Source organism: Pristis pectinata, chromosome 6, assembly GCF_009764475.1.
Source record: "Pristis pectinata isolate sPriPec2 chromosome 6, sPriPec2.1.pri, whole genome shotgun sequence".
Classification (NCBI taxonomy): Eukaryota; Metazoa; Chordata; class Chondrichthyes; order Rhinopristiformes; family Pristidae; genus Pristis; species Pristis pectinata.
This window is the reverse complement of record NC_067410.1, coordinates 84,053,644-84,068,667: the sequence shown is the minus strand read 5'-3', so window position 1 is coordinate 84,068,667 and position 15,024 is coordinate 84,053,644. Positions and strand designations below refer to the sequence as shown.

Sequence of the window (15,024 nt, the reverse complement as noted above, 5' to 3'; positions counted from 1 at the left end):
GATGGACTGTTGAGGTTTACATGGGGGCCTTGAATGACTTACATTGTGGCTGTAAATGCAGAAGGAAAAAAAAATGAATGGTGAGTTGAGAGATCCAACCCAGTGTGCCTTTCTGAAGGATAGATGGTGGATGTGGCAGGTGAAAATTAATGTGCAAACATTGACAAAGTGAGCAGACTTAGAGCTGAGCAGGCATGTCTGAAAGATGGTTTTGCACAGATACATAAAATAGTAACTGATAGAGAAAATATATTCTGTTTGTTCCAAAAGAAATATACTTTACAACTACCTCAATCAGGAAGGGTGTATAAAACCTAAACCTAAATTTAAGGTGTATGATAAAAATTTTGTAAAGTGGTTGGCAGTGAGGAGTAAAGTTTTACAGCGCAGGAGGATATAGATAGTCTACTTAGCTAAGCACAGAAATGGCAAATGGTATATACAATAAGTAGCAGAATATTGAATGGTGTAGAGCAACAAAAGGACCTTGGGTTATATGTCCACCAGTCCATAGAGATGGGTATTCTTCCTTTTATTACTTGAACCATAAAATATAATAGCAGGGAGATTAAGCCAGAACTGCATAGAACATTAGTTAGGCCACAGATTGAGTACTGATCACAGTTCCTGACCCCAATTTTGGAGGATGTGTTTGGAGTGGGGAAGGTGCAGAGGAGAATTGCAAAGAAGATGCCAGGCATGGAAAATTGTAGCTATGAGGAACAACTTTTAACCTTGATTTATTTTCTTCAGAACAGAGGAAGCTGGAAGGCATTTGAGATGTTTAAAATTATGAGGGAGGTAGAGTAAATTTATTAGATATATAAAAAAAACAGGGGGAATAGATTGAAAGTAATTAGTAGAAGAATCTGAAGGGAAATGGGGGAAAAATACTCAAAAGGTGGCACATGTTTAGAACTTACTGCCTGAAAGGGCAGTACGGGCAGAAACCCCCATCATAATTGAAAAGTAAATAGATGTCTAGCTGAGGAGTCGTGATGCGCAGGGCTATGATTAGGTTGGGTAACTTTTTTTGTTAACGCACATACGTGATGGTCCAAATGACCTCTTTCTGTGTCAATAAAGTGGCGAAGATTCTAAAAACACGGACCTGACAACACGGAAAATCCTTACATTTCTGTTTACCAATCAATTAGGCTTTATATTTTAACGGTAAATAAATAGAGCGCCCCCATCAAAGCCTTTAAAAATCTAACCGTTGAAGTCACTGCAGTTGCAAAATTTGATTAATAGATGGAAGTGATGCACCTTAAAAATGGTGCGTGAGTGAGTCCAGTAATGGTTCAGTCGCTGACAGCTCTTAAACAAAATCATATTCTTTCCTCTGCATCCCCTCGCTCAGAGGTGCAGCGGGGAAACGTGAAATCAAGTACCTGCTGTCAACACGGGCTCAGGTGTGCCGGCTCTTCTTGCAGAGGAGAGGAAGAGGGAGAGGGGGGAATTCTGTGGACCACTCGCCGTGTGACAGCCGCCAGCCCGACTGCTCGGCACCGGTTCATGCTCTTGGACCCCCCCCCCCAGGCCGCAGTTTCCAGTGGATCACGTCGATCCGCCACTGCCCCGCAGGCGCTGCTTCACCATAGCAACCCGGAGCGGCTGGAGCCCGCGATGCGGGAGGCGGCGGCGCCCAACCTTCGCCCGCGATGCCGTTGGTCCAACCGCCGGCGCGCGCTCGCGCCGCGAGCCCGGACAAACGCTTGGGAACGGTCGGCATCGCGGAGGGAGGGAGTGCGTGCGGACCTTCGGCCAGGCGCTTCCCATCATGCCTCGGCCGGCCCAGCATAACCACCGTGGTTCGGGGGGTAAGTGGTAACGCAGTTACTGTGAAATATCACCTCAGTCTGCCGCAACTCTCCTCCACTGGGGCGGCTTGGCTTTCATCGGTCGCTCTCCCCGCCGCCTGCGGTAAGGCAGATTGTTCAAGTGTGCTGTTTGGAGGATGAGGGTTTCAGACTCTTACCGGTAATCAATGATGCTGATGGTCTCATTGAAGCTGTAAACAATTTCTCAGAGGGCGGTACGGGGGGAAAGACTGGGGAAAATGGCGATAAGACATTGTGGGCTATCGCCAACATAACTGCAGAGATTAGAAGCTGCAGCTGATATTGACAGAAATTTCAGCGGGTTAAGGTCAACACAATAAACTATAAATATATTGCATATTTTCGTAGAATGAATATGACCATAAAATGTTCACATCTGCCCCGTTAACTTTGATGCTCGGGAGATTATTTGACTGCAGATACTTTTTACAGTGTGAAACTAGCTACTTTTTGACTTTTCCTTGCTAATTGTCTTTACCTGTTAATTATTTGCATTATTGATTCTGAGTTACAGACTTGGCAGGTGTCAGTTTTTTTCCCATCACTAAGAGAATCCTAATGTAAAGGGAGCCTTTTTTCAGAAACTCTGGGATGTGAGACGCATTTCTTTTGGTTCAGTAATATGTATTTTCCTTTTGGAGAAAAATCGCCAAGCAAATACTAAGGAGAGATTAAATGATACTACTGTTCTAATGAAACTTGGTGTAAATTCAAGGAATTGCACTTCACACTTGTCCGTGGACTTCATGCCCTCTGAATTCAGTATTGTTTAACAAATTCAGATTATAGCCACAGATTTCTCCTTTTCTTGGTAATGATTCTTCAATTCCCACTTATGCCTTCTGGAGGCCTTTTTGTTTATTTTACTTATTTAGCAAATTTTCCTTTGGACCGTGATACTTTTGATAACTTGATCTCTGCTGCTTCCACTTTATCACAAACCTGCACCTCCTTGACTTTTGCAGCCTCTACTTAACTGAAGCTTATTATGTCTCTTACTACTTGCAATGAAGCTGTAACTTCTTCACGCTTCACCAATCCTCTCTGATTCCAGATGCTTTTCCAGCATCTTCTGTTTTTATTTCTGCTTTTAATTATTTCATTTTTGCAAGGAAGTGAGGAGTATTGTAATAGACTGCACTGCAAGAAAACAAAGATAGGCTGGCAGAATAGGGAGATAAGTGACAGATGAAATTAAATTCAGAAGTATGAAGTGATGCACTTTGGCAGAAATGACAAGGAGTGACAGTGTCGTGGTTCTAAAGAGTGTATAGAAACATAGGGGCCTGGTCTGCATGTCCGTAACATATTTATGGTGGCAGGGCATGCTGAGAGAATGCAAAGCATATGGGATCCTGGGATTCATAAAAAGAAATCTTAGATACAAGCAAGAAGGTTGTGTTGAATCTTTATAAGACATTGGCTAGGAAATACTATCTAATTCTGATCACCAGACTGTAGAAAAGATGTGAAGATCCTAGAGAAGGTGCAGAAAAGATTTACTGTGGTGATTCCAAAGGAGAAGGATTTCAACAATAGGTTTGGACTGGAGAAATTGGGATTGTTCCTTTTGGAGAAAAGAAGATTTGATAAAGAAATACAAGATCATGACCCATTTAGATAAGGTAACTGAGGGGAAGGTTTTGTCTTTAGTTTATTTTCAAAGGACCAGGAGGCACATATTAAAACTATTGGGCAAAATGGGCAAGGGGGTATGTGAGGAAAAACTCTTTGGAACTTGCTGCTTGTAAGGATGGTGGAAATGTCGTCTTTCAGGGCTTTCAAAAGGGAAAATCAAAAACTGTTTTTGCTTCACATTTCCAGCATCTGCAGAAAATACTGAACACGTGGCAGATCAGGCAACATCTGTGGAAAGAGAAACAATTAATGTTTTAGGTAAAACCCCTTTCTCATATCCCTTCAAATGGGAATTTGCTAAGCAATTGAGAAAAATAATTTCCAGGACTGTGAGGAGGAAATATAGAGGCAAAAGATTGATAGAATTGGTCTTCTAGGAACTAGCACAGACTTAATAGGCTGAATGTTCTCTTGACCTGTAATGATTCTAGAGCTAAATAAATAATAATGAGACAAGAATAAACTAAGCAGTGTCAGAGTCAAAAAACATTTCATTCAGAGATTAAATAAATGATTACAGATGTTATTTGGTATGTTGACAAGTTGCATGATGTGTTGACAGCAAGACTTCCTATTGCAAATTAAGGATATTTTAAAAATCAAGCAACATTGGCTATTAAACAAAATGAGCAATATTCTATTGTAAAAGTGACAGCAGCAATGAGAACAGAAACAATAATGAATGACTTCCTTTGAAAAAATATGTGAACGTTAAATTATACCTGGCAAAAATGAATTTTAAAAAATTGGGGGGGGGGGGGGGTGGAGTTGTATTTGACCCATGGAGCTCTTGTTAACTAGAGGGTGCTAAGAGTCTGTTGGCTATTGTGAGTCACCTGTAGGGCAGATCTGATAGGAATGGTGGATTCCTCTTCTGGTCATTAGTGAACTCACTGGTCTTTGAACAATAAAGTAATGGGAGCATATTCCTCTCAGTTCCCTTTTAAACCAGTTTTAATCTTCTATGCCTTTATGAAATATCCTCTCAATCTTCCTTTTCACCAGGGAGACCAATCCCAGCTTCTTCAAGTTTATTGTCATGAGCATACATACCCAGGGCATACTGTACATACCCAGGGTATGAATGCCATGAAAATTAGCTACTTGCAGCAGCAGAACAGTACACTACAATCATAAATTACATAAATTAACATAAATTGTACATAACTTGCTTGACAAAATAAACATAACATTACTGCAAGTTGAGGGAAATATAGTCAGAGGTAGAACTAGGGTTTTTCAGGTCAGTTCAAGAACCTGATAGCAGTTGGGAAGAAGCTGTTGTTGAACCTTGAGGTGTGGGTCTTCAGGCTCCTGTATCTCCTGCCTGATGGCAGCAATAGGAAGAGGGCATGGCCTGGATAGTGAGGGTACTTAATGATGGATGTTGCCTTCCTGAGAGATCACCTCTTGTGGATGTCCTCGATGGTGGGGAAAGTTGTACCCATGATGGAACTGGCTAGGTCCACCACTCTCTGTAGCCTCTTGCATTTCTGTGCATGGAGTTCCCATAGCAGGCTGTGATGCAACCACTCAATGCTTTCTACTGTACATCTGTAGAAGTTTGTTGGGGTCTTTGATGCCATGCCAAATCTCCTTAAACTTCTAAGAAAGTAGAGATGCTGGCGCGCCTTCTTCATGGTTGTATCAGAATTAAAGACGACAAAATGAGTTGCAAAATGTCCTGAAGCTTTTTGTAGCCAATTGTGTACCTGTTTTCATTGTTTTAACATTGGAAATGTGCAGTTTGCATAGCAAGCTGCCACAAACAGAAACATGGTAATGTTGGGTGTGCAATAAATATTGACCTGGACAATGAGAATAATTCCAATATTTTTTTTCTACATTCTCTTGTATTCACTGAGAAAGCAGACAGGCCCATGGTTTAAAATCTCTTCTGAAAGACTATACGTCTGACAATATAATCTCCCTTGGCGTAACTTCCCTCTAGAGTGTTGGACTAGAATTTTGCATTCAGCTTTCTGGAATATAATCAGAAATCTTTTGATTCAGAATCAAGAATGTCGCTTACAGAGCCACAACTGATTCTGTGGCTGATCGTATGGAGAACTGTCCAAAATTAGGGGAAACCTCCAATAATGATTTACAAAACCTTTGACCTCCATACTGCAAACAGTCCACAAATTCTGAAATCCAGCCAAGGGCAGGAACGCGTAAAAAGATAAGAAAGCAGAAGAATTCATGTGGACTGCTTATTAAACAAATATCAGGAGGGAGCTAATCATCACAAAACTATCTGTATCATTAACAATCTGAAAATAAAAATACTATCATCCCTCTTTCATCCTTTCAGTTTACTTGGATGTGCTTTGGGAAATGCTTAGGTGCTTGCCCTCAGACCCAAGGGATTGTGGTAGGTATTCACAACATGAAACTGATAGGTAATTGGGACAATTGCAGAAGTAAAAAGTAAGTACTGATAACTTTCTTGAGGTGCTGTGAATGTACAAAGCTACTAATGTCATTAAAAACACCCCTGTGGAACTCGAGCATTGATTAATAAATGCTAGCATCTACTCAAAAAAAACAAAACTGGATTAAATATAGAATAAACCTCCCTCTACACTGTCCCTTCGCACAATCCCAGGACAGGAACAACATTGGGCTGATTGGGAGACGTGTGTGTGTTTTTTTTTCATATATATATTATATACATAATATATAGAAAAACACACACAAAGAAAAGCTTAAAACCTTGATCTACGACTTCCCTTTGAGAGTCTAAGGCTGGTATAGCTATCTAAAAATCAAATGTACAGTGATAGGAACTGTACTGCCCTTAGCATATTATGTCTAGTCCCAAGTTATCAGCAACTTAATGATCAAAAGCAGGGAAAGCAAAAATGCCACCACCTTTGGGCCCCAGATAAACCACACCACATTCAGTCATTGAATATCCCTTGTGGAAGAACACTCCCATAAATTATTTCTATACACTACTATTTCTATACATTGTATACACATTGTACAGAGAAAGTGATCTGTTGTACAAGTATTATACTCTTTAATTATTTCACAAGCAGAATCCTGAGCACATAAAATCCTATTGCACTAGTGAATAGTTTTTAAGAATTACCAAAAATGTAAATAACTAGTATGGGAATCTCGCACTTCATCTCCCATTTCATGAAACCTGCTTTATTTAGCTCACAAGTTGAATTGAATGGGAAGGACTTTCAGCAATAATCCACAAAAATGGCTTGCTATGAATTTCTTTTATCTTAACTTGTACCTTTTATCACTGAGCTCTAGTGAATGTGGAAAAAAGATTGAATCAATGATGCATACAATAATTTGAGATTTTCAATTTGTGGTTGCATGTATAGAAGCAATTCAGCAAGTCATAGTATCCAAAATAGAGGAGAATGGTAGGCCCAGGTGTCAGTTGTGGAATCAAATCGCAATTTGGCCAGATTTAAAATATTATTGAATGTTTGTGTTGGCTGGATTACCCAATTAGGATAGGATGGAATGTCAATACTGAATTTGCCTTAAACACAAAATATTCCACATTTCCAATAGCAAAATTTCCAAAGTTAACTTCTGCGTGTGGATTGATGGATGGAAGTGTATAATCGAAGGTTCCCCATGCCTCAACAGATTTTCCGCAGGACTATTATATGGTCAGATATGGCAATGTGAGATTAATGCTGTGATATAGGTCTTATAAGCATATAGCCCAGGGCTTACTGTCTAGCAGAGGTCCAGGGTCAGTAGATCTCTTCTAAAGTTTCATTGCTGAATTGGTTCTTACAGTAATATTGCTAATTATTTTTCTATTGTGTATATATTTTCATGAATTGTAAACTAGGATTGGATTTATTGAATTAATGGTGGGGTTCTTGGATGTGTTGAGGAGCAGAGGGGCCTTGGATGGGTCCTGTCGATCTCTGAGGGTGGCAGCTTGGGTGGGTTGGGTGATGGGGAGGGCATGGTGCATCTTTGTGGGATGTTGGTAGGGGGGCATTCTTGAAATGGGGGCAGCTGTGGAGGAGATTTGTGGATGTTTCCTGAGATGGGGAGTTGGGACAATTTTGGTTGTGGGAAGGTTGGGGGGGGGGTGGTAGGGGGAGAGATGGGGTGGTTGGGCTAGTGGGCCTGGTTTGTTTTCCTTGGAGCTGTGGGGGCTAAGAGGGACCTGATAGAGGTATACAGATTTGTGGGGCATATGGATAGGGTGGATGGCGGGAGGCTTTTTCCCATGGCAGAGGTATTGACGATTAGAGTCGGGAGTTGGAGCAAGATTTTGAGCGGGACACTTGAAAAGAGGTGAGTCTGTGCCTGAGCTGGTGAGTTTCACCTTGCAAGAGTCGAAACGAGGCACATTCGCAATTGTTACCTTATCAACAGCAGCAAATAAAGGTAAGGCAAGTATAAGCGGAGTGGCCATTGTGTGAGTGGCCAGTGTTAGAGTGGTGAGCTGAGGCTTTGGTTCAAGAGGCTTCAGGAAGAAGAGGCGAAGGTAAGTCTCCCGTAAGTGTCTGTCTGTCTTTCTTTCTTTCTTTCTTTCTTTCTTTGATTTGGTGTTCCCTGTAGTGCAGAATAGTGAGAATGGCTCCAGGGTCAGTGGTGTGTTCAGTTTGTGAGATGTGGGAGTTCTGGGAGACATCCAGTCTCCCTGATAACTACATCTGCACGAGGTGCATCCAGCTGCAGCTCCTTACAGACCATGTTAGGGAACTGGAGCTGCAGCTGGATGACCTTCGGCTCCTACAGGATATCGAGGAGTACATGGACAAGAGCTACAGGGAGGCAGTCACTCCAAGGCTGCAGGAGGCAGGTAGCTGGGTGACTGCCAGGAGAAGGATGGAGAATAGGCAGATAGTGCAGAGTGCCCCTGTGGCTGTTCCCCTCAATAACAGGTATACCGCTTTGGATACCGTTGGGGGGGGATGGCCTACCAGAGGAAAGCCGCAGTGACCGGGTCTCTGGCACTGAGCCTGGTCGTGTGGTGCAGAAGGGAAGGGGGGAGAAGAGGAGAGCAGTAGTGATAGGGGATTCCATAGTAAGGGGGGCAGACAGGAGATTCTGTGGACGTGAAAGAGACTCCCGGATGGTCTGTGGCCTTCCAGGTGCCAGGGTCAGGGATGTCTCGGATTGAGTTCACAGCATTCTGAAGGGGGAGGGTGAACAGCCAGAGGTCGTGGTACATATTGGTACCAATGACATAGTTAGGAAAAGAGATGAGGTCCTGAAGAGGGAATATAGGGAGTTAGGTAGGAAGCTGAAAAGCAGGACCTCAAGGGTAGTAATCTCTGGATTGCTGCCTGTGCCATGTGCCACTGAGGGTAAGAGTAGGATGATTTGGCAGATGAATGCGTGGCTGAGAAACTGGTGTGGAGGCAGGGTTTCAGATTTATTGATCATTGGGATCTCTTCTGTTCTGGGGAAGGTATGAGTTGTACAAAAGGGACGGGTTACACCTGAACTGGAGGGGGACCAATATTCTTGCGGGCAGGTTTGTTAGAGCTATTGGGGAGGGTTTAAACTAGTTTGGCAGGGGGATGGGAACCAGAGTGATAGGTCACAGCTTGCTTCATTTACTGTACAAGTAGATGCAGAGTGTAGAAAGAATGTGAGGAAGGATAGGCAGTTGAAAGAGCAAAATTTCAGTCAGTTGGATGGGCTAAGTGTGTCAACTTTAATGCGAGAAGTATCAGGAACAAGGCTGATGAACTTGAGTGTGGGTAAGTACGTGGAACTATGACATGGTGGCCATTCCAGAGATTTGGCTGTCACAAGGGCAGGAATGGCTACTGGATATTCTGGGGTTTAGATGTTTCAAAAGGGACAGGGGCGGAGGTAAAAGAGGTGGGGGCGTGGCTTTGCTGATCAGGGACAGTGCCACAGCTGTGGAAAGGGAGGATGTCCTGGAGGAATCGTCCACTGAGTCAGTGTGGGCGGAAGTCAGAAACAGAAAGGGAGCGATCACTCTATTGGGAGTATTCTACAGACCCCCCAACAGCAGCAGAGATGCTGAGGAGCAGATGGGGAGGCAGATTTTGGAGAGGTGCAAAAATAACAGGGTTGTTGTCATGGGTGATTTCAACTTCCCCAATATTGGTTGGCACCTCCTTAGTGTAAAGGGGATAGATGGGACGGAGTTTGTTCGGTGTGTACAGGAAGGATTTCTGACACAGTATGTGGACAGGCTGACTGGAGGAGAGGCCATACTGGACCTGGTACTAGGCAATGAGCCTGATCAGGTTTCAGATCTCTCGGTAGGAGAGCATTTTGGCGATAGTGACCATAATTCCTTGACCTTTACCGTAGCCTTGGAGAGGGATAGGAGCAGATGATATGGGAAAGTCTTTAACTGGGGGAGGGGGAATTATGATGCTATTAGGCAGGAACTTGGGAGCGTATATTGGGAACAGGTGTTCTTGGGGAAGTGTACAGCTGAAATGTGGAGGTTGTTTAAGGAATACTTGCATGGGGCTCTGGATAAGTTTGTCCCATTGAGGCAAGGTAAGGATGGTAGAGTGAAGGAACCGTGGTTGACATGAGATGTAGAATATCTTGTCAGAGGAAGAACAAAGCTTACCTAAGGTTCAGAAAACATGGATCAGACAGGGCTCTGGAGAGTTACAAGGTAGTCAGGAGGGAGCTTAAGAATGGATTTAGGAGAGCTAGAAGGGGGCCTGAGAAGTCCTTGGCGAGTTGGATCAAGGAAAACCCCAAGGCGTTCTACATGTATGTGAAGAATAAGAGGATGACTAGAGTGAGGGTAGGACTGATCAGGGATAAAAGAGGAAACGTGTCTGGAGTCAGAAGAGGTGGGGAGGTCCTTAATGAATATTTTGCTTCACTATTCACCCGTGAGAGAGACCTTGACGTTTGTGAGGATGGCGTACAACAGACTGATATGCTAGGGCATGTTGATGTGAGAAAGGAGGATGTGCTGGAACTATTGAAAAACATTAGGATAGATAAGTCACCGGGGCTGGATGGGATATATCCAAGGTTATTACGGGAAGCTAGGGAAGCGATTGCTGCGCCTTTGGCGACGATCTTTGCATCCTCACTGGCCACAGGAGTAGTGCCGGATGATTGGAGGGTGGCAAATGTTGTTCCTTTGTTTAAGAAAGGAAGTAGGGATAACCCTGGGAATTACAGACCAGTGAGTCTTACTTCAGTTGTGGGCAAATTACTGGAGAAGATTCCTAGAGACAGGATATATGGGCATTTAGAGAAGCATAGGCTGATTAGGGACAGGCAGCATTGCTTTGTGAAGGGCAGGTCATGCCTCACAAGCCTGAATGAATTCTTTGAGGATGTGACAAAGCACATTGATGAAGGTAGAGCATTAGATGTGGTGTACATGGATTTTAGTAAGGCGTTTGATAAGGTTCCTCATGGAAGGCTTATTCAGAAAGTCAGGAGTCATGGGATCCAGGGAAATTTGGCTGTGTGGATTCAGAATTGGCTCGCCCATAGAAGACAGAGGGTGTTGGTAGATGGAGCATATTCTGCCTGGAGGTCGGTGACCAGTGGTGTTCCACAGGGATCTGTTCTGGGACCCCTGCTCTTTGTGATTTTTATAAATGACTTGGATGAGGATGTGGAAGGGTGGGTTAGTAAGTTTGCTGATGATACAAAGGTTGGTGGTGTTGTGGATAGTGTAGAACATTGCTGTAGATTACAACAGGATATTGATAGAATGCAGAGCTGGGCTGAGAAGTGGCAGATAGAGTTCAACCCAGAAAAGTGTGAAGTGATACACTTCGGGAGATCGAATTCGAAGACAATACAAAGTTAATGGCAGGACTCTTAGCGATGTGGAGGAACAGAGGGATCTTGGGGTCCACGTCCATAGATCCCTCAAGGTTGCCATGCAGGTCGATGGGGTTGTTAAGAAGGTGTGTGGAGTGTTGGCCTTCATTAGTCGGGGTATTGAGTTCAAGGGCCGCGAGGTGATGTTGCAGCTCTATAGAACTCTGGTTAGGCCACACTTGGAGTATTGTGTTCAGTTCTGGTCGTCTCATTATAGGAAGGATGTGGAAACTTTAGAGAGGGTGCAGAGGAGATTTACCAGGATGTTGCCTGGATTGGAGAGCATATCTTATGAGGATAGGTTGAGCGAGCTAGGGCTTTTCTCTTTGGAGAGAAGGAGGATGAGAGGTGACTTGGTAGAGGTGTACATGATGATAAGAGGCATAGATCGAGTGGACAGTCAGAGACTTTTTTCCAGGGCGACAATGGCTAACACAAGGGGACATAATTTTAAGGTGATTGGAGGAAGGTACAAGGGAGATGTCAGGGGTAAGTTTTTTTACACAGAGAGTGGTGGGTGCGTGGAGTGCACTGCCGGCAGACGTTGTGGGGGCAGATACATTAGGGACATTTAAGAGACTCTTAGATAGACACATGAATGATAGAAAAATAGGGGGCTATGTGGGAGGGAAGGGTTAGATAGATCTTAGAGAAGAATAAAATGTCAGCACAACTTTGTGGGCCAAAGGGCCTGTACTGTGCTGTAGTGTTCTAGAGGTAAGAAAGCTGGGGTGTGCAGGTGGGAAGTTTGGAGGGATCTGAGGAGGCTTTTCTCCCTGAGGGTGGTTGCAGTCTGGGGTGTGCTGCCTGGTATACTCTTGCAATAGATCACTTTCTGTGTACAATGTCTCGATGTCTTGGTAGTATATAGAAATAATCTACGGGAGTGTTCTTCCACAAGGGATATTCGGTGATTGAATGTGGTGTGGTAATCATAAAGAGAATGCAGAAGAGATTCACCAGGATGTTGCCTGGAATGGAGGGTTGTAGTTATAAGGAGAGATTGGATAGGCTGGGATTTTTCAGTCCAGGCACTTGAATCACTAGGCATGGAGGGTTATGGAGCACGTGCTAGTAAGTGAAATTGGTGCTGGGTTCTTTGCTGTTTGTAATATATAAATGACATGGATAAGAATAGGGGGTCTGATAAGCAAGTTTGCAGGTGACGTGAAAATTGGTGGAGTCATAATAAAGAAGGTTGTCTAAGGATGCATTGGGGCATAGATCAGCTAGAAAGCTGGGCGGAATGGTGGCAGATAAAATTCAGTCCAGACAAGTGTGTGGTCTTGCACTTTGGGAAGGCAAATTCAGGTAGGATATGTAGACCAAGTGGCAGGGATCTTGGGGGCATTGATGTACAGGTGACCTTGGGGTGCAAGTCCACAGCATGCTGAAAGTGACAGCACAAGTGTATAGGGTCTTGAAGGTATTTGCCATGCTTGCCTTCATAGAGTATAAGAGTTGCAGCGTCTAGTGGCATAGAGAGAAGTATGAGTAGGACTGCCACTTCAGTAGCACAGGAAAGAAAACAGTATTAAAGGGTGAGAAATAGCTTGGACCCTGAACTACAGATTTGTGGGCCTTGTAAGTAAGTTTGACAAGGGGGAGAAATCATTAAAACACTCTCCATCTCTGTGGAATCTGTATGAGCCCCTTGGATCTTTCCCACTTTTTCGTTGTTATTTATATGACTTTTCTTGTACCCCTCTGAGACTTGTATTCTCCTTTTTCTTGTTCCTCCCACTCATCCTTTTATGCTTCAGAGATGAGGTTGCTTAAATTGGGTGGAGTTATAAATAATCTGTAGTAATAGTGCTCATTAGGCAAGGTGATTGTAGATGGAGAGGGGATTATCAGGTATTATACATGCTCTTTTTGGTGGTATGTAGTTAAGGTAGTCTATTTAATTGTGGAAGGCCTGAGTGAAGGAGAAGGTGCATTATTACAGAAATAATATTCTGGCAAGAGGTCCTCAGGATAGTTTTGTGATTTAATTAGTAGTGAAATTGGTGAATATTGTTGGTGAATGAGTGACTGTTCAAAAAGAATCCAGTGGACAGAGACCTCCAAAACTTCAGTTATGGGAATATTTAATTTGGTTACAGTGCAGGATCTCCAGACCAAATTTCTTGGAAGTGAGCTGCATTAGAAGTGTGAATGTATTTGAATAATGGGCATCTTTGTTAGTCTTTAACATTGGTGTCTTTGTATTCCCAATATAATAGTTAAATGGCAACTGTATGTCATGCTGTGCTTTATATACAATGCTTTAAATATAAAACAAAATAATATTGTATTTGCGCACCTAGATCCAGTGTTGCTCAGAAAACTAGGCAACTTGCAGAAATATATGGTCTATTTTGACCAGAATCCTGAATGTATGAGCATTCACTTTTTGGATGCATTTGGACAATGGATATTTGGCCTGGAAATCATCTATAACTATATAATTTCAAACTCTTGTATTGGGGTTTGTCAGCCATAAAATAACATCAGCTTGTGCTATACTTTAAGAAATGGGGTCCTTACTGTGCTATGGCAGGAGAGTCTGAAGAGAATTGAATCCATTTGAACAATTGTTGATGCTGGAGACTTTTAGAAATAGTTCAGAGGTCTTTTTACAGCAGTAACCCATTAGGACAGTCCAGAGGCAGACCTCCAGGACAATTGGACCCGCAGGACCACAAGAAATTAGTGCAGCTACAGGAGTAACAGACAGGGTGAGTGTAAGCAGTAAGTGCATCTTACCCTGTGTTTCAGGTTTATGACTTGTATGTTTAATCAGTTTCTCAATCCTTGAACTGAGGTCTTCTTGCATTTTTGTTTATATTTGAGATCTCCAGCATCTGAAGAATTTTGCTTTTGAATAAAAGAAGAACTTAATTGGATTTAACTTTAAAAAGTAAAGATTATGGCTAAACTAATGCAGTCAGAAACTTTCTATAGAATAATTGGTGATTATGCTATCTGTATGTGAAGGTATGGTAAATTAGAGATCACACAGGAAGTTATCAAAGTATAAACCTAACAAAAACATAGCAGAAAGTTGAGTGGTGCAGATAGGAAGTGCATGCAAACATATAATACAGGTATTTAATTTTATTCTTTTGTTCAGCCCAAGAAACAAAGATAGAGTCTGCTTTTGAATCTCCAATGTGTCAACAGTTATATCAACATACAACTTTATCCCAGACACTGCAGCCTTTTTCTATCCAGCCTCTGCTTTCAAAGCGATCCCAGAACCTTCAGTCAATCTCGCCTGCAATGATGCCACCATCCTCACAATTGTTACCTACAAAGATGTTTAAACCATCTCAGTCAGAGATTGATCTTTTATCACAAGAAAAAGCACCATCTTTTGATGCAGACCAAGATCCTGTTTTAGCAGATCTCTGTAGACCACTACATTGTAAACTGTGCAATGTGTCTCTCAATTCAACCCAGCAAGCACAGGCACATTACCAGGTAAGTGGGCCAACAATGAACTGAATGTGCATCTGTGAGTATAATTATACTCTATTGAACTATTGAAATAACCAGGGGTAAATTTGTCTTGCTTTAAGGTGACATGAGACAAGAGGATATAATTATTGAACAAACAAAAAAAATTATTTCAATCATCAGTTTAAAATCAAACGTTTTACTTTTATTTTCATAATACTTTGTTTATTAGGCTAGATTCAGCTGTAAAAATTGACAGTGATGCTAAAGTGACACATTGTTAAAGTGTAAATAGAGTAGCAGACTT

General features: G+C 42.5%; 2 protein-coding genes across 4 annotated transcripts in view; one reads left to right on the top strand and one right to left on the bottom strand.

Moving 5' to 3' along the window:
- The window catches only part of LOC127571219 (mitofusin-1-like), a 68,810-nt gene extending 66,870 nt beyond the window's left edge, over nt 1-1,940 (bottom strand). Inside the window, exon 1 of one of the 3 annotated variants that reach the window (XM_052017400.1) lies at nt 1,857-1,940. The gene's annotated coding sequence lies outside the window, so the exon portion shown is untranslated. Of the gene's footprint in view, nt 1-1,394; nt 1,523-1,856 lie in introns of those variants that run through there. The other 2 variants (XM_052017398.1, XM_052017401.1) reach the window with 2 other exon arrangements.
- Nucleotides 1,659-15,024, top strand: part of zmat3 (zinc finger, matrin-type 3) — a 34,144-nt gene continuing 20,778 nt past the window's right edge. Inside the window, exons 1-2 of the mRNA XM_052017403.1 lie at nt 1,659-1,926; nt 14,392-14,741. Coding sequence (XP_051873363.1) covers nt 1,665-1,926; nt 14,392-14,741 — 612 coding nt within the window. The 5' untranslated portion in view covers nt 1,659-1,664. The remainder of the gene's footprint in view (nt 1,927-14,391; nt 14,742-15,024) is intronic.